Here is a 20,924-nt window from a genome sequence, read left to right on the forward strand (position 1 = left end):
AATCATCAACTGTAAATGCTAATGAGTCTCGCGGCACCACAAAAAGCGCGAAACGCTGAAAAAGATAATTGCATAATTTCAAAAATTCAAAAGAGTTCTACGCTTACATCACAGGATATTTTTCCCTCCTCACTCCAACTCCCGGGTTTCGTTGGTGAAGGACAACCTAAAATTCTAGAACTGAAAAAACAAACATTAATAAATGCTCTCGGGCGTCCGACTGTGCACCCCTCCCACAGTGGCTACCTCTCGCTTCGCGTAATTTCTCTCGTTAATTTTTTGTCCCACGTCGCCTCTTCTACCCCTCTTCTAGGGATTCTCATTCCTCGCTCGAAATACTACGTGCAAAAACTTTGCCAACTGAAACAATTACTTCGCCTCGCACTACGGAATATCTCGCAGTGGCCACTCGTGGGTATTATACCTCGTCTATATCTCGGAATGAGAAAAGCCTAAAGGTATATTCCTATAGATACGCGTACACGGAGAGAAATTTTTGATAAAAATTATCATGAGTCATCGTTTCCTCATTTCTATCCCGAAATTTAGTGAAAATTAATATATGATGATCAAATTTTATTCTACGTTAAAGAAATTTTATCCTGACGCATAATAAATTTTACCCTTCCAGTCCAATAATTTTTATGTGGATAACAACCAAAATTCTAAAACGGTTAGTAAATTTTACCCTACATTGTGATAAAAACGACAAAGTTCTCAAACAAGTCTAACTTTTGCCAAGAAAATATTTTTTTTTAAATTATCAAAAAAGGATTTTTTTGTGCCAAACATGCAGCGAGTGCGCCGGAATGAAAAATTTGTGTCGCAAAGATAAATTTAGTAGTTCCAAAAAATTGCATTCTCTCTACAGGTAAGAAATGTCATTTATGTCATTAGGCCCAACGACATAAAATAGCGTATATCACACGGCGATAAAAGCATTGTCTGGCGAATGTGATTATAATCCTCGCCTTCGGCTCGGATTATAAAGCCACATTCGCCAGATAATATTTTTATCGCCTAATGACATAATATACTATTTTAGCACTACTCCTTCGTTATTAGATACTCCCATACGTATTTTGCTCCCGAAAAATCTTTGTTTTATGCGGAACAAGGGATAGTAGTTTCTCGTTTCGTCTGTCTAATAATCACAGACAACAAATGAACCCTTAAATGAAACAATAATAATGATATGATAGCAATCTTGTAACTTAGGGATAAAATACTTGTTGATAAATTTTCTCTATATGAGATATTTTCATCCTGAAAAGGCACCGTCTGGTGTGAATTATCCGCCTCTTGAGCCAAATATTTCGTTACTGTCGAAAGCAGAACAATTATTCATGTTTGAGACTTTCAAATTCGAACCGACCAAATTATTTTTTGGCAACAAGACTTGTTTGACAACGTGTTTGTTTTTCTCTCAGTGTAGAATAAAATTTGATCATCATATATCTATTTTTACTAAATTTGGGGATAGAAATGAGGAAACGATGACTCAGGATACACTTTTATAGAACGGTAGGATAATTTTTATCAAAATACCGATATACGGTATTATGCACATACACATACCGATGTGTTCCCAGCTACCATGGACAGATAAACCTCTCCCCCAACTTTTCTCTTTCAACTCTCAAGTGTCTGCACCTACTTCGAATATAGGTATACCCGGTACACAGACCGGGAATTGCACGTGTCTCACACAATTGCTCTGCAACTTTTCCATTGGAATGAAATTATCCTGAAAGTTTTTTCATCAATTCACGAGTGAGTGGATTAAACTCGATTGTGTCACACTTGGCGCATCACGAGTTGTCGATCAATCAAGAAGCCGGAGGTGAGAATCATTATTTTGTCATTACCCAGTGATTGATCCATTCATCAGCCGTTGAGAGGATGATTTTTTTTAATGAAACGTCTTCATTTATTCAGGATAAGGAAGTCGGTCGTTAACCGCGGGAAAACTACTTTGGTGGGAATATTTTCTCTTTGAAGTTTCAAGACTATTGGATAAGTGATTCGGGAATGTAATCACCGGAAAATGGAGGGTATTCTGTTATTTAATTTCAAATTGACAATTGTGGCGCAAAGAATATATTTCCATATATTTTTTTTTTCTTCTCGTATACCCTTTCGGGTCTTTACGATTTGTTCCCTTCCCACCCCCCTCCGCCCCCTGTATCGCATTTGCCGAAGGGAGGGAAAACCTCATTCGAGGGAAAAACCTGCCCTGGTACAGGCGTCGTTTTGACGGGACTACCGCTCGGCAGTGAAACTGTGAGATTAGAGCGCTATAAATTTTGACCGCCGGTGCCGGGAAGCGAACCCGGATCATTGGCATACGAGTCTAGCACTCTAACCGCACGGCCACTACCGTCGGTAATATATTTCCATATAAAACGGCTTCACAAAATTGTTATCAGTCATATCTTAAACTAAGACGTCCTCAAGACACCAGTTATTAAAATGTACACACCCAAAAATAGCAAGCTTTATTTTAAAATTGAGATTTTCAAAAGTCTCAAGTCGAGACTTTTACAACTCCCTTAAAAAAAATTTTAAGTTGAGTCCCGAAAGTCTTAATTTGAGTCACTCAAAAGCACCAATTCGACTATAAAAGTCTCAACTTGAGTCTATGAAAGTCTCAAATTGAAAGAAACTTTCAACTTGAGAAATTTCCACTTGAGAAATTGAAAGAAAGTTTCAACTTGAGCCTCTGAAAGTCTCAAATTAAGATTTTCAGGCTTCAAATTAAGACGTTTGAAAATCTTATTTCAAGTCCTTTGGAATCTTGAAATAAGGTATTATTTTTTTGGACGTAGTTCAACCTCCAGGATTTTTCTTGTACTGTACACAAAAAATTGATGAACATTTTCCTCCCGAGATGAGTCATGCGACTCACATCACGAGTGACTAATGACTGAATCCCCATGGCGAATTGAAACTCCCACTGCGGTTCGAGTTTAATTGTTCTCCAACTTCCATCGGGTTATAGTTACCCCGAGTTGTCTATTAATTGCCTATCGACCCGAGCGTGGCCAATGTCTTGGATGAAAAGTGAGAGTTTCAATCTTGCAGGACGAGGGAACTCCGGTCAGACGGTTCATGCAGATATCTGCAGTTAGATACCGTTTTTTTGGGCTTTCTCATCATCTCATGGACCCCGAAGGGATTCCATCCGAGGCAGCTATCAGCCGAATTGGAAATTCATTCGATATAGTCTGAGGACATTGATTGGAGTTTCCTCAAGATGTTCTACTTTAGCGGATATTATTGACCATTCAGAATTGAGGATTAGCGGTCAGGCAGTTTCGAAATATAGATTTTTTTCCTTTTGTTGAGATACTCGAGTGGGGTATGGATGTTTCAATTCGAGGATGATTATTCCGTATCAGCCCGGGTTGTAGCAAGCGCTCTCAAGTGTAATATAAGGGTCAGACACTGAGTGTGAGGAAATAAGGGTCAAAAAGGGGAGGTTAAGAAATGAGGGTCGGAATATTAGAGTCAAAAACTGAGGGCCTGAATGTAAAAATGAAGGAATGAGGGTCAGAATGTTAGGCTTAAAAAAAAGAGGGTCAGAACATTAGGATCCAAAAATTAGGGTCAGAATATAAAAGTAAAAAAAGTGGATGTCAGGCAATGAGGGTCATATAACGGCTAAAAACGGTGATCAAGCATAATCTGTGACTTATATTTAGACCCTCATTGCCTAACACCCACTTTTTTTACTTTTATATTCTGACCCTAATGTTTTGACCCTAAAATTCTCACCCTCGTTTTTAACCTCCACTTTTTGACCCTTATATTCTGACACTTAGTGCCTGACCCTTATATTACACTTAAGAGGGCTTGCTATAATCCGGCCTGATACAAAAGAATCATCTTGAAATTGAAATACCCATCCCCCAATCAGTGTTGTCGCGAGACGAGACGAGACGGGAAGAAGCAGTTTCTCGTCTCGTCTAGTCTTGTCTCGTTTTGTCTCCTCTCGTATCAAAATACGAGAGCAATTTCTTCTCTCGCCTCGTCTCGTCTCTAGTTTCTCTCATTCTCGACCGGCTTTTCTCGTCTCGTATCGTTTCTGTCATTGTCTCGAATGTCTCTTCTCCTGTCGTCTTGTCATGTCTCTCGTCTCATTTGTCTCGTCCCGTCTCGTTTCTCTCATTCTCGACCGGATTTTCTCGTCTCGTCTCGTTTCTGTCATGGTCTCGAATGTCTCTTCTCGTCTCGTCTCGTTATGTCTCTCGTCTCATTTGTTTCGTCCCATCTCGTTTCTCTCATTCTCGACCGGATTTTCTCGTCTCGTCTCGTTTCTGTCATTGTCTCGAATGTCTCTTCTCGTCTCGTCTCGTCATGTCTCTCGTCTCATTTGTCTCGTCATGTCTCCCGTCTCATTTGTCTCGTCCAGTCTCGTTCATCGCAATCTACTCCATTCCGAAGTCATGATATCACTCACCCATAAAGTGAGTAGCTCTTCGTCACTAGGTCATCCGCAAAAGAAATTTTCATACAGCTTCCATTTACATCCCAATATTTCAATACTTCAGAAGTTCCTTGATCACTCGTTCCATATCGAGTGAACAATCCTCAGCACATCCAATCATGCAAATTTATGTCACCATCCAGAGTACATAATTTTGTATTCCCCCCAAATATATTCAGATTGAATTCCTCCGAAAAAGAAATATCCTCCTTTGAGCTGAATTTTTTCCTTTGAAGAAAAACTGAATGAATTCGACGGAGATAAATCCCCCATCACCTCACCCTCTTATTTGATTTTCCTGAAGTTGTGCAATTTTCCTCTTTGTTATTATATTTCCGTGCCTGGGACTCGAGTGTAGGAGTAATGCTGAGAAAGAAAGTAAGAAGAGGACAGGGGAAAAATCTCGGGATTATTATCAATTTTCGAGGAGCGGAAGTACACGATTTTGAGAGGTGACCCAGTTTCGATATGAATCGGAAGCAATTTTCATTGAGTGTATAATAAAGATTGAAGAATGGCCTTTATCAGATACTGAACGAGTTTCCGGAGTGCTGTTTGATAGACTCATTTTGTTAGGTTGCTTCTTTTGTCTCGTCACCTTTTCTGAGTCTTCTTAATGTGAAAACAGGCGAGACTTCGGTTGTTTCGCGCTTGATAACAACGCTGTGAGTGCATTCCCGAGGCATTCATTTGATACCGTGATATCAGGGAGCTTTATGTGGAGTATTTTAGAGCAAATGAATTTTCGGTTCTAGAAAAGGGTATCATGAGTCGTCTGTTCCTCATTTCTGTCCCGAAATTTAATAAAAATTGATATATGATGATCAATTTTTATTCTACGTTAGAGAAATTTTATCCTGATAAAAATCAAAATTACCGTGCCGGTAGAGTAAAAATTACTGCTACAGTAAACCAAAATTTCAGATTTTTATCTACAAATTCCACGGTCTTTATGTTGAATTTTCTAAAAATTAATCACCAAACCCAAGTTCAGCGATCGGTCGACAATCATTACATTTGTAATATTTTGTAATTTTATTAGAATTTGAAACTTTCCGTAACTGTGGTTTTATTATCTTATTCGAAATTTGAAAATATTAAAATAATTCATGTTTTAAATTTTCTACTGACCACTGAGTAAATAATTTTACATTTCATAAAAGGATTTTTCAGTGATACATGTAATGGTCAAACTTCTGACCCGATTACTGGTTAATAGATTATTTCGGAATTTGAATATTCGATTGATTAATTTGGTAATTGAAAATTGTTGAGTGATATCGGCTAACTGAAGCTGAATTCAACTTATTTTGAAATTGATGATTGTTCTGATCTCTCATACGTACACAAACATGAACCAAAAACACAATTTCTTCACGTTTCATAAAATTTTAGACCATTTGTGATTAAAATTCAAACCAACCAAAAAACTTTTCTCGTACTTTGAGTTCACATTCGGTTAGGAAAAAATCAAAGAATATCAAGCTTCATCATCCACAGAATAATAGGATTTAATTCATCCAATGCACATCGCAGGATGAATAGCTGGCTTGTAGCTGGTAATTAAGCTCACTGGATGCACTGCAGACAGTAACAAGATGGGAATTTACGTTTTACATGTACCTCCCATGCTCTCAACTTTTAGCATGTCGGGCTCATGGCTGATAGGGAAAATATCAGGCTGAGCATCAACTATTGTATCAACTCCGGGAAAATACGAAAATTCGTCGCTTATTATCCCGAAATTGCCAACTTTCCCGTTGAGATCGCTTTCTAAATTAATGTTTTGTTCGTGAATGCTTGTTCTCCCTCCGCAACAAGATACTTTCCACGCGTCAAACCACCCCTCGATCCCTCAATTTCGACGATAATGGATTCCTGAATATTCATTCCTACATTGCCTTTTTTATCGCTGAATTTCCATATCCACGACACCTTTTTGTTACCATTTCCACCTTTTACATCTTCCACGATCCCAGCGGACTCATCGATATTCTGATGTAGACAAATCCGATAGCAGTGATACAACTCCCACCGGAAACACATCGCTTCCAATCACATTCTTATCAGATTTGATATTTATTGAATAAATGCTCATCGGGAATATGAACCATCAGCACGTGAGTAACACGTGTAACTCAATTGGATATCACTGATGTTTTTTTATTCTGTAAAGTTGAAATCTGAGATAGTGAGGGTTCTGTCTTTGAAGGTTCGATGAGATAACATTGGCATTTGGCTCTTCAAAGGGTCACACAAGGTGACCCTTCCATATGTTCATTTGCATATGTTTGAAAACCAGTTTGTAGCAGAGATCTCAAACTACATGTGAATGTTTTTTTTGGGCTCAAATGAAAGAGCGGGTCGAGATATGGCGTGCGGATATCTCTAAACATGACAAATGTCTCTAAAAATGATGTCAAACACATCATGATGGTGTGCGTTATTTTCAATTGAAAAGCAGAGTTGTGACAACATTGGCCAGTGGGGTCTAGCAACATTGGCCCCTGGTGCAAAACCATCTTTAGAGGCATCAGCACGCCATTTCTCGAGCCGCTCAGAGTTGAAGATCAGAGTTTGTCAGAGATGTCAGACAAGATATGAATGTTTTTTTGGGCTCAAATGAAAGAGCGGGTCGAGAAATGGCATGCTAGGGCCTCTAAACATGACGAATGTCTCTAAAGATGATGTCTGTTGTCAGTTGAAAAGCAGAGTTGTGACAACATTGTCCAGTGGAGTGTAGGAGTCTCCCCTGGTTAAAATATCATCTTTAGAGACATTTCCACACCATTTTTCGACCCGCTCTTTCATTTGGTCCCAAAAAATCATTTATATCTTGTCTGACCAGAGTTCAAAACCTCATGGATTGCATGGAGCGTACCGGAGGGATTCACGCAGGAGTGTGAATAGCCACTGCCAAAAAAATTTCTCAGTCAATGTTTTCACCACTCTAAGGATCAATACTCTAAGGATCACTACTTTTTCACTACTCTAAGGATCAAACACAAGACACGATTGTCAGGATATATCAGAAATGCAAAACCGCCAACACGGGAATAATCCCTGTAATTCAATCAAAATATCACCTTTATTTTTTTACATTGAGGGCTGAGAATCTGGGATATCGTTTTTTCTCTTTTAAAGGCTCGACGGTACACTTCGCCGATGATATCGCGCTCTCTGGTAATTCGATGTCAACTCCAACGATGTTCCGAATTTCCTGAGACGCAAAACTCCTCGTAATCGGGTCGCAGGGATTCAGCATCGAGATCTTCTTCCGAGTGACTCTTTTCACCGATTTTCTCAACGAAGAAACGCTTTTCCGGGCCTCTGCGTCTTGTAAAGATGTCCCCGTACCCTCATCCAAAGCGATTACTGTTTCGGTCAGTTCCGTATTTTTCCCAACCACATTGAATTCTCCCGATGTGGAACGTTCGAATTTTCTCAATGTTCTCATCTCACTCCTCACTCCCCTCTTGGCTTCTTTCAGCGCATCACTTAAGACTGATGGGGGTGCATCCTTCACTGCCAGAATCTTGCGCTTTTCATCCGTTGTGTAACGGGGGAGATCCTCAAGCTGACTTGGTAATACGTTTTTTGGTAGACCAGCAAGCATCTCCACGATTGCGGCATTCATCTTGAGGTTTTCGGTGTGGATAGTAGTTTCGGAGTACTCAGCCCCGGGTCTGGCCGTTGATCCTTAAAAAATACGAGGCTTTCAGTCAAATGAGAAATAAAAAGTACGCTTTTTTGAAAGAATGGAGTATGTTGGGGAAGCTTATGAGTTTACGTAAGGCAGACGTCGCGAGCTATCACATTTTAATTATTCTGACAGTCCCAAGAGTGTATCAAGAGAGAAACACGATTGGAGTTATTATTTTAGTTAATAAGGAGAGTTATACACACTAATGAACAGTGATTTATTGAAGAATAAGAGAGAAAAATCCCATTCACCTTAGCTACATCAACGGGCGATCATTTACCTTAAATAGACGGGGAAAATGTAAAATGAAAATTCACTGGGCTGTTGAAAATTTTTATTGACCGACAGCTGCCCTGAAATTTCAACGAATTTCATGATTGACATTTTATAATAACAATTATGGTTTACATGGGAATGAAAGTTTCGTTTTAAATTCACGATTTTCGAGATAATTTTTATCCAACTTCTCTACGTGTGCAGTATTAAAAAAAATTGATTGAATTTTCCGGGAAAAAACCTTGAATTCTGTCTAAAGGGAAAAAATCAGCTGTCAAAACGTTCATAGATGCGTACTGGAAGTCAGAATAGAATAAAACAGAATAAACTCTCCTCCGGGTGATGAAGAGCCCCCCACCCCTCCCCCAAAAGGACCTACAAAATAATAATCAATTCAGCCTCGACCTGTGCCCAGCGAATTCCCCGATAAATTCAGTTATTCCGCTCGGAAAAATGTCAACTGCAGTAATACATTAATCTCTATTTCGCAAGCCCTTTGTATGGAGATTAATTTCTCCACAAGAAATATAATTCAATGACAACCCAATCATAATTCCCTCCCCCCGCGGAAAACCCCTTCAGCATTGTTTAATCCTGGATTCGCTCGTTGTAGGTACAAACGTATCATTCGAGATCTGATCGAGATAATTGAGCGCCTCATGGCGATGCATGAACCAATGGGATCCAACTGGCTGATGCCTTTGATATTGCACGGCAAAGTTAACTGTATAATATATACGTAACGAGGTAATCTTGATTACGGCCGGGGTAATTAGTTTGGTCTTTGTTGTAGGCGCGAAATTACTGGTCAACTTTAACTTTGTAGTTAGGCACCCGGCCAAATAGCTCTGCAAAAACACTACTCTGTCAACACATTATGTATTGAATTTCCGGGTGGGGTAGCGATTAAACGAGATAACGCAGAACGAATTTCTTCATTGGAGGGAATTCTATCGAAATTCATTGCTGATATGATAAATTCATTTGATTTTTGCGAGGGGCGTGGAAATTTCAGGTGAGGATTAGCGAAAATTCAACTGTTTTTAATATAAAAGTCAAAATCGATTGCTGCTAGGAGAAAATGACGATTGTTCTTAGTTAACAAGTTTATTATTTGATCCTTAAATGAGCCTTAATGAGGTCATTTGAGGGTCAACTATAAACCATGAGGGTCAGCGAAAAAACAAAATGTTGCGAATAAGTTGTTGAGGACTTTGCGGTCAAGTTTCCTTTTAATGCTCAAAAGTTGACGTTAACAATTTCTTTTCATCTGCAACCTGTTGATATCAGTTATGAAGGGCTCTGACAGGTGTCTGTTTACTGTCGAGTCACTTACTTCAGTGATTTTCTTTAGATTGATGTATTTCCGTTGCAACCTCTAAATAACTAACGGGTTGAAAAATAGAATACATTACTGTCCTGATCACGAACACTTTGTGTATTGGAAACGTTGACAATTAGTGAAAGAATGTGTTTTCTCTCAACTCTCTCCTTTCTTCATTTCTAACTAAAACTGCTGTAGATGACCGTTAACGGCTGCGAAGTTCTGGGTTTTTAGTTAACAGTTGCCCCCTATCAACTGAACCTCACATAAAGATCAAAGGAGTCTCAATACCCCACATTAACTGGAATGACCGCAGTCACCCGATGCACTCAATCCCCCAAATTAAAGCAGAAGAGATCAAACCCACCCCGAGCCACTAAAATTGTAAGACCATTCACCCAGATTGGGCAGCCGTGTAATGTAATTCTAGTCAGGAAAACCATTCGATTAACCAAGGCATCCGAACCTGTTCTATCCAAGCAGCAGATCATGGGATCACATATCTCATCTTCACAGGGTTTAGTCCCAAATCGTAATGGTTTTTGTGGAGGAAGGTCTCTCTCATCCGCATTCTCCCCCATAGTTTGCATTACCCCATCATCTGTCGCTCCGTCATCGATTACGTCAGGTGGTACCTCGTCCTCATCCATTCCAGGGTCTTTAATACCAACATCTGCCATAACAGAAGGCACCTCCACTTTTACGATCGAGTAGTTCTTGCTTTTCTTTCTCTTCCCTATTTGTGAGCGCCTTCCAGTGCTGCTGCGCTCCTTCGATTCCTCCCGTTTTCTTCGCTTTACAGTTGTACCATCCCTCGATGCTGTCAATGTTGAAATCGTTCCCTCTGACCCTTCACCAAGTGCCTCTGAAGCCTCAGCGTATTTTTCCATTTCCTGAATAACATCGGGAACATTCAGAATAAATACGAGCGGACAAATAGAGGGTGAAAATGGTAAATAAAGGATGATCAGGAAGTACTCCCACTTGACCCTTCGTGTCCACAGCTCTCTATTAATTTTTTCCTCCCATTGAATCAATTGGATTATCCTCATTTTTCTTTGCCTTCGCGAGGAAAATTAACAAGAAAGGTGAGGTCGGACGAACCAGCTGATCAATTAGAACCGCCTGATCGGCCCCAACCCATCCCCCGCTGATCCCCATCGGGGGTAATGGATGGTGATGGGGTTTAAGGATGAGCTTCGAGAGAAGAGGCACTCTGGTCTGATGATGCAAACGAAAATACTCGCGAAACGCTGGCATAACACGATAGGAGCTACCGACGTTGATGACCAGGAGCATGAAGCATCAGAGAAAAGACAATAGCTACGCGAATAAGCGTCCTACGCGTTTACCTTACTTTTGATGTTTTCTGGTCGAGAGGTTGACTTTTGTAAACACAATTTGAGAGAAGAAACCATTTACGAAAATATTTTACAGAATAACTCAGTAAGTTCGCTAGATAATTCTATTGGATTTCTATTCGTTTTTATTTAAACTGATTCTAAATGCTAAATTTGAAATACACGACAGGTTCATAAATTTTCTTATAGATTTTCTTGGAAAATCTATCCCGAAATTTCTTGAAACGTCAACCATCAAACAAAATATTCGTGTGTTTACGAACTCGCACACACAGCTACGCTATCGGGCGGAATAACTTGAGAGGGGATAATCCTCACGAAATGATATTGTATCAATCCTCGAATAACTTGAGGGGGATAATCCGCACGAAATAAAATTGAATCAATTCAGTCACTCGAGAATCAGGAAATTGTTCACACGGTGCCTCCGATGTTTATAGAGAGCTTCAGAGGAGCCAAATTATTGGCTGACGATTCGTTTATTTATCAATAAATTTCACAGGAGAAGATAGCATCGGATGGCGATGCATGAATTATTATGGAGATAACCGCTGCTTACAATTGGTAGTTGAAAAAAAATTGAATATTTGCATGGTGTTAACTAATGATGTGTCAGTTGAATGGTTAAATAAAATTCCATCACGTGGTTTGCTAAAAGCAAAAAATAGAAAATGGAAACGGAAATTGAAAATTTTTGGCAAATTCTTAAAAATGTAGTAATTTAAAGAAAACAGTTGATGTCGTAGTTATAATTGATCAGTTGGAATGTCGTCTAGTTGAAAAGACGTGTCAACAGCAGTGTTGAAAGGAAAAAGTTCTATAGAAATTTCTCGGCTTAAATTTTCGGAATTTTTTTACTGTCTCAATAAAAAGAGAAGAATAGAGTGGAAAAAACTCGTAAAATCAATTTTGAGGGATTTCTACTGGAAGATGCGACTTTACTATTTTTTTAACGCCTTATTTTACCCTCCTCACCCTTATAAGCAATGTTTCCAATTTCAGGAATAATGTTCTCAATTTAACAACTATTATTTCTAAGATTTTTCATTGTGAACCTGTTGTACAGCCTCGAAGTATTGTTGCTCGACATCAGCCAGCTCAGGTTGTTCCAATAGTTCCCAGGCACTTTTCGCTTTTTTCTGTTTCACTTTCTTACGCTCCTTTTCATCGGCTCGACTACTTTTATCATCTGGTTTCTTTTCTTTGTCTGGTTTGCGGCCGGGACCGCCCTTATTACTCTTGGCTTTCACTGGATAGGGGAAAAAATAGTTTGATTGGGGGAATATTAGGTGACCCGTTCTGCCTCGATGTTTATTGAGATGCAGAAGACTTTAGGGGCGGAACACGACGTCATTTCGTTCAGAAGGAATTTCCGCTTTCTGGAAAATCTTTCTGAATTTTGCGGATGAATTTTAGATTTTGATGAAGAAAGAATAATCCTGGATATGAATTTACCGGCGGAGGGGGATGGAAGTGGTTCAGCCTCGACGTACTCAACCCTCTGCGCAAGTCTAATTTCCTTCAAACGGCTGTCGATGGACTTCTCATATCTGCTGCATCTCTCGAAATACTAGAGAGAATGATTACTGTATTGTTAGGAAATCACTTTTTAAATTTCAAGTGAAGAATCTTACACGTTTTAACACTAGCTCATTTATATGCAACTTCCAAGTGTTTTTATTGGAAAATCGGTGAATCTTTTGGTATTGAAATTTTCCGATCATTCACGGAAAAAAATATGAGTTGAGTTATTTAATACTCGAATGAGGGATGGCTGTTTCAATTCGAGGATGATTATTTCGTATCAGCCCGGGTTGTACCGAGCGCTCTCAAGTGTAATATAAGGGTCAGACACTGAGTGTGAGAATATAAGGGTCAAAAAGTGGAGGTTAAAAAATGAGGGTCGGAATAGTAGAGTCAGAAACTGAGGGCCTGAATGTAAAGGTGAAGGAATGAGGGTCAGAATGTTAGGGTTAAAAAAAGAGGGTCAGGCAATGAGGGTCATATAAGGGCTAAAAACGGTGATCAAACATAATATGACTTATATTTAGACCCTCATTGCCTGACACCCACTTTTCTTACTTTTATATTCTGACCCTAATGTTTTCACCCTAATATTCTGACCCTCATTTTTTAACCTCCACTTGTTGACCCTTATATTCTGACACTTAGTGTCTGACCCTTATATTATACTTGAGGGCTTGCTACAGCCCGGCCTGATGCAAAAGAATCATCTTCGAAATGAAATACCCATTTCCCAATTGAGTATAAAATCTACTTGATTCAAGTATATTTTTTTCTGAGTTCAAAATATGTAATTCATTAAAAAGCGACTACTATTCTGAATTCGCAGTCACACATTTTAATTGAAGGCAATCTCCAATTTTTGAAATGACTGCAAAAAATTCCCTCTCTCATTGAAACATCAATGATTGCTAAACATAAAACACTCAGTTTGGTCGAATGTCCTGAACGAATAAGACATTCCATCGACGATTTGATCTCAAATGGAATTCAAGCTCACAGCATAAACTTTGAAAATCTTCAAACAGATCGAGATAACGATTATGTTCGGTATTGTTCATCCTTACCGACGTCAAGAACACTTTATCATTTCTAACATTGGTAGTGAGTGCCTCTGACGACTCAACGAGATACACACTGCCCTTGTCACTGCCAACCGCCACCAATTTTCCATTCTCATGTGGTGCCAACGCCTTTAAACTGTCCCCACAAAGACGAATTGTCGTGACTGGATTGTTCAGGCCGACCAGAATATCAAACACCTCCATCACTCCTTCATCATTTATCACGTAGAACACCGAGCACCGAGACGTGCTCCAGCATCCACCAGTGAGTGAAGCCTTGTGGTGTCTTTTCCAACCAACGAATAGGTGATAAGACGACACTGACTGATTGATTCAATATATTCTTACTCAACCGAATTATCCTCACTTTGTTGATACTAGATTACCCTCCCTCGTGTCCTCGGCCCACACTCTAGCCGTCCAATCGCCAATAGTCAAAAAATTCTTCGTGCTGAATGGATTTCTGTCGATCGCCAAGACTGGTCCATAGTGACAATTGAATCTGACAGCCAATTTCTCAGCCGGATTTTTACCCTTTCTCGTACCACTAACAACCACTCCATTCTCCATTCCAGCCATGAATTTCGTACCCATTGTGGCCTCAAACTGCAGCGCCGAAACCCCAATTGCTCTTACGACATCACCACGGAGTGGATTCTCAAGATCCATAATTAAAGAGTCTGTGGGCTGTCGAAGTTTGCGAATATCCCACCAGTGGATGACACCACCAGTTGACGCAGAGAAGAATTCGGTATTTGTTTTTGAATTTATCCAGAGAGCGCAGTTTGTTGGATTCCTTATGCAGTAAAAAAATTATGTGAAAGCTGATTGACGTTTGGACCAAATCCAGAAAATCTGGTATTCGTTTTGAAAGAGAATCGTCAGTGGATTTCTGATGATTCAATGTGAAAGACGTATTTATGTATCGTTACAGTTTGTGAGTGAAATATGGTTTTTATTTCGGGAATTGTCAAGTGAACATGCTTCAAATGAAATTTAGCATCACCTCCTGTGGAATTTTTAGCAGGATAGCTAGCGTTCTGATGATTGTCAAATCTCATTAGAAATATTTAGGTTGTAATTGAAGAGTCTGGGGGCTGTTGAAATGCTATGAGTTGATGCGGAGAAGAATTTGGGATTATTGTTTTGCATGGAATGGAAAATTCAAGTAAAAGCGGATTAACATTTAGACAAACTACAGCCAATCTATTATTCACTCAGGCGTTTGAGATATTTTGAAAGTAAATTATGATTGAATTTCTGAGGATTAAGGGTGAATGATTAATGACAGACTAGTTGTGTGAAAGAAGTAATGACCAGCATTCAGTGATCTTATTTAGTAAAGATGAGAGAAACGTGAAGTTGTTTAAAATTAAACAAAAAGAATTGATGGAAGATTAAAAATTATTCATTGATGCTTCATTCTCTCAATTCTCTTCAAGTTATTATCAATATTTATAAAACATCTATGAGTATATGGAGTTTAATAAATTCGATTTCTTCATTTTCACAACGAATGGATAAACGCGCGTGCACAGTTCTAGTCAAATCGTAAACCGAGATGATCTTAAGATTTCTTGTTCAGGCAGATGTATTTACGTATAATTACGGTTTGTATGTGAAATCCGGTAATTGTTTGAGGAATTATCAACCAGTACATCAAGTGACCATGTCCCTAATGACATCTAGCATCACATCAAATGGAATTTCCACCAAAATATCTAGCTTTCTGATTGTCAAATCTGGTTACGAATAGCTACATCATCATCATTAACACGATTTAATCTTCTCACCGTAGTTTCATATCCAAACTTACCTATGACTGTACTGAGGATGAGAAATTTGAATGGGCGTGTTTCCACTTCGTATGTCCCAGTTACAAACTTGTCCCGACATCAGTCCACTGATCAGCATAGAGGGATCACGGGGATTGAATTCAATCGTTACTGAAGGGTGAACTGCTTTCAATGCCATGAATGGCTTGTTTGGATTCTCTGCAACATCACCAACCACATCACACATAAGAGTATAAACATTATTCATCTTGTTGCCTCGACAACTTGTGGAACCTCTTTCATTCGGCTTGCAAAAAGTTTTAAATGGATTTGTTTTTTCCTTTCTAACCGATATTCCAAATGTACGAGTAGGGATTTAGTTTTGGCGAAACTCGTTGAAACTCTCTACAACCGTATGCCACTGCCAATCTTTTTCCACTGTCGGGTGACCAGGCGAGGTGGGTTACCGGACGAACGAGAACTTGGGGATCCTCGTAAACGTTAACAGTTCTGGAACATTGAGATCAATTTGTCTTTGAAACAAAATTATAGTATTTGGGCCATGATGGGCAATGCGACTTGCCCATGCTAGCGAATTCGCTGGAAAATCCTGTGAAATTTCCACTGAACTTTCTATTTATTATTGGCTGATTCTATTGAATAATTACGCTAATTATCTTTTCAAGTTTTTTTGGTAGATGTTTTGCTTAGAGTTCTCACCATGGAATATTTTAGAAAATAAGATCACTATGTGTTTAATTACGAATTGGCAATTATCTAGTGCAGTTTATTGTTGTCTCCATACCCGAGTCGAGGATTTGGTTCTGATTGGACGTACACAGGTCTTTCAAGATCTCTCCAGACCTAGATGGACCTGGTAAGTCCGAATCAGTTCTGCGACGTACTTTTCCAGAGACCATTCGAATCCTCAGTTCTTTTCGGTCCTGAGAAGCCCTCCTCGATGCTACCGAGAACGCGTGATTTTNGTATCCGGAGGGTTGAAATTTGTAGCCAACGAGGAGACAGGGTTGCAGAATATATTTTAGCCACCCTCATCTCCCCGTTTGCAGGCGGTGTTTAAATAAAAAATAGTGAACGTTGATTCTGTATTTATTGACTCCCTGATGCCAATGAAACCCTCGGATGTGACAGAAATGGGGAAAAAAAAATTTTCAGTTACACGCGGGTCAAGGGTGAAAGTCGATTTTCGCCAAAATTGAATTTTTTCGCCAAGTGAAAGTTGATTCTGTATTTTCTAACAATTCTGATGCCAATGAAACCCCCGAAGGCGCGACAAAAGTCGAAATAAAATTTTTTTTTTCACCCCGAGCCAAAGAGTCAGATTTTCTGTTTTTCCAGAGGGAAAGTCGACTTTCGCCAAAATCGAATTTTTTAGCTGGGTGAGCGTTGATTCCAACTATTTGAGCGACGGGCTATTCAGAACTCTCAAACGTATGTGAAAAAAGTGAAAACTGAAAAAGTTTTTTTTTTCAAATTTTCAAAGGGTCAGATTTTCGGTTTTTCCCGGGGAAGGTCGACTTTCGCCAAAATCGAATTTTTTAGCCGGGTGAACAGATCCGATCAATTAGCCCCTCATGTATAGATATTCCAAATTTTTATTTTTTTCCTCATTGAAGTAGTTTTGAAGAAAATTGCGAGCTAATAAAAAACATTTGCTAGTTAGTACTTTTTTTAAAATAAATTTTTGAAAAATCACCTCTGAAAAAAAAGGCGTTATCCCCTCTATTTCATTATTTCCAAAAAATTTTATCACCAATCGATAGAAAATTGTTTGAAGATTTTTGCGAGTCAAGAAAAAATCGTCAATGCAATCCTATTATTGTGTAAATTAACAATTCCAATTTCAACTGAAAACCAGAGTTGATGACCAGAGTTTGTAACAGAGATGTCAGATAAGATATGAATGTTTTTTTTGGCTCAAATGAAAGAGCGGCTCGAAAAATGGCGTGCAGAAGTCTTTAAAGATGACAAATGTCTCTAAAGATGATGTCTGTTTTCAATTGAAAAGCACAATTGTGACAACATTGTCCAGTGGGGTCTAGGAGTCTCCCCTGGTTCAAAACCATCTTTAGAGGCCCTAGCACGCCATTTCTCGATCCGCTCTTTCATTTGAGCCCAAAAAAACATTCATATCTTGTCTGACATCGCTGCTACAAACTCGGGTCTACAACTCGGGCCTTCAATTGAAAGCCCGAGTTGAAGACCCGAGTTTGTAGCAAAGATGTCAGACAAGATATGAATGTTTTTTTGGGCTCAAATGAAAGAGCGGGTCGAGAAATGGCGTGCTAGGGCCTCTAAAGATGGTTTTGAACCAGGGGAGACTCCTAGACCCCAATGTTCTATACATACTCCTAGACCCCATTGTCCTCCTAGACAATGATGTCACAACTCTGCTTTTCAATTGAAAACAGATATCATCTTTAGAGACATTTGTCATGTTTAGAGGCTCTAGCACGTCATTTCTCGACCCGCTCTTTCATTTGAGCCCAAAAAAACATTAATATCTTGTCTGACATCGCTGTTACAAACTCGGGCCTTCAACTCGGGCCTTCAATTAAAAGCCCGAGTTGAAGACCCGAGTTTGTAGCAGAGATGTCAGACAAGATATGAATGTTTTTTTGGGCTCAAATGAAAGAGCGGTTCGAGATTATCCAATTATCAGTAATCATTTACATTGTTCTCAAAATTAGTGGCGATGTCACTGCTAATGAATGATAACTGAAAATTGTAGATGAATTCCTCAAAATTAGTGACATATCCCTGAAAATGAAAACTTTCTGTTCTTCAGATTTACCTCACTCCCAGCGGCAGTACCAACTCGGTTGGCACCATATCATCAAAATACTGTTGATAGATATTAATAGTACTGTTCTGCAGTACATTTTTTTCAGCAATTGTCATCAAATTGCGCATCCTCGGCGGCCAATTGTCGCTCTTCTCGACTCGTCTCCGAAATCTCGCAACTGCCTCCTCATCCCGCATGTTGATCTCCTTGGGCCAACCGCCTTCCGTGTGATGCATACCACTGTCTTTGATGGGAGTACTCATTGTCTGAACCTAGACATGATGCGAATGGATGAAAATGAATAAATAATATGCTAAATCATCCGCGGAATATTATCCGACTGGAAACAAGAACTCTGATTTCAATTCAAAGATTTTAATGCCTTAAAATGCAGATTCTCCTCCATGAAATTGCACTTGATATCCCCTGGGGACCCCACTCATCTCAGTGCTGCCCCTAGGGTATTTTTTTATATTCATAATTCACGGAGTAGCCAGAGAAATGTTAAAACGCGTTGAAATATCGGTGAGAGAACACTGTTAAAAAATTTCCACTGGAGTTTCCGGTATAGTCGTGAAAATTTCTAACAAATAATGTGACCATTGAAATATCAGAGAAGTTTGTCATTGAAAATTCATAATTTTATGGAATAATCTATAGGAATTATCATTTGAGTTTAAGTATTCTGCGAAAATTAGAGAACAAATCAGGACAATTCAGAGAAACCTCTCCTTGAATTCCAGATTTCTCGAAATGTTCACAGAATTCCTTTAAAAACGCCTGGAATTTCAAGGATTTTAAAGGAATTCCCTGAATATTCTAGAGAATTTGGCAGTAAATATTTATTTTCGCTAAAAAAAAATCGTATTTTACAAGAATTTTTAGAAAAACTTGGAATTCCAGCGACTTTGTCCTCTTAAAGGGTGACAGAAGGCCAATGTTTCTTGGACATTTTCAAACAATTTTCCTGCTCAAAGTTATTAATATTTTTTAAACCTAAAGCCCATTGATCTTCATAATCGTCTTTGAGTTTAATGTCCTTCGATTTGTAAAAATATCGATAACTTTTGACAGAAAATTCGTTCAAAAATTTGGAAAATTAATGCCAAATTATTCCTTAAGGATATCCAAGTATCCTTTATAATTTCGTGCAGACCACACCATTAATTCAACCATTTCCAATTGTCAAATTTGTTAATTAAATTGGGTGATAAAAATTCAAACACAAAATATATGAATATTCAGGGTCATTAAAATTACATTTTACACAGAATTATTATTCTTTAAACATTCGTTATTTATAAATAAATAATTGAAATTGTCTAAACTTCTCAAAACCCTGGAATGAATACATTTTTTCCGATTCTGAACGACTGATTTTTATGATGGAAAATTGATTGTTTATAAATCATCAACAGAAAAATCTCATAATATTCAAAAATTGCAATTGTCAAATTATTTCATCAATCTTCCTTCAAAACTAAACTTTCTAATTTTTTCCCAACTTTTGAGAACGTTTTCTAACGGTTCAACATCGACCCTCAAATTCAGACCTGCAACATTAAAATAATAAAATCATTGTAAAATATCTGGAAACTTGGGATCAAATGAGGCTCAAATGAAAGCTCTGATGTTCGACTACAAAAGTAAAAAAGCGTTTCACTCGAGAAAAAATAGCCGAAGTACTTCGATACCTTCAAATCGAATTCAAGATTCGGAAAATTCATCCCAATTTTTTCAACAGTGACCATTTCCCTCGGAAATTCGAATTTTCAAAAAGTCTCTTCTAACCTCATGAACAGCGAATTGTCTGGTATTCTGAGTAGCGGTATGTAAAGGATGTTTGTGTGTGTATCTGTCCATCATCTCCGGATCTGATACCATATTCTCCTCCACCGTAATCCCGGAGTCGTCGAAAATACATTGCTTTCCAAACAGCGATCGACTCTTGACGTAGACGTATTCAATCTCCATTTTTGTGATCTACTGCGTATTGAATCCCGTATCTAGTATTGAATTCCCCTCCACAGAACGGAAATCTACAAAAAATTTTGCATAATCAGAGTTTCCCACCAACTGCAGTAAAACAGATCGTCTTTAATCGTCCATAGCTCGGTAACGGCAGAGTGGAATTCCCCAATTTTTTTTTCCAATTCGAAGACATTTTTCTATTCTTCCAAACGCGACATGACTCATTCAAATCGCATCGTTTGGTCGGGAGATATTGATGACTGAAAACTCGACTGTTACCGAAGCCCAAAAACCACTCCATCAAAATAGAGTTACTTTGATTAATCCGTTCTGCCCCCTAATTACATTACCTCGTTTGTCCGCGTTTTATACGTTTCCACTCTATCCCCCCGACTTTGCTTTATTTTCACATCACGTAGAGAAGTTCCATAATCTCACCCAAACGGTGGCAATTCAACGTCATTAAAATTAACTGCGTGATACAATTTTATCACTGAAAACCAGTAAAATTAAAGTTACCCATGAGCCGCTTAGGTGCCATTGAATTTTTCAAGAGATACAGTACATTACAGAAACGCTTTATTTGCCGGGTTTATTGTAGCAGAGGAAATTTGCAGGGAAATTGCTGCAT

The 20,924-nt window shown here is 38.7% G+C and overlaps 1 protein-coding gene across 1 annotated transcript; it reads right to left on the reverse strand.

Moving 5' to 3' along the window:
- Window positions 1-7,589: 7,589 nt before the first annotated feature.
- LOC107046150 (dynein intermediate chain 3, ciliary-like) lies at window positions 7,590-20,296 on the reverse strand (the record flags this gene model as incomplete). The annotated part of the gene is made up of 10 exons (XM_015268674.2): window positions 20,114-20,296; window positions 18,332-18,594; window positions 15,866-16,026; window positions 15,558-15,735; window positions 14,109-14,537; window positions 13,745-14,027; window positions 12,609-12,723; window positions 12,209-12,402; window positions 10,259-10,685; window positions 7,590-8,188 (listed from the first exon to the last, which is right to left on the reverse strand). Coding segments are annotated over exons 1-10 (2,832 nt in total), but the record flags the coding sequence as incomplete, so codon positions are not given.
- Between the last annotated feature and the right edge of the window lie 628 nt (window positions 20,297-20,924).

Source organism: Diachasma alloeum, unplaced genomic scaffold (assembly GCF_001412515.2).
Source record: "Diachasma alloeum isolate Michigan unplaced genomic scaffold, Dall2.0 Dall_scaffold_01221, whole genome shotgun sequence".
NCBI classification, from domain to species: Eukaryota; Metazoa; Arthropoda; class Insecta; order Hymenoptera; family Braconidae; genus Diachasma; species Diachasma alloeum.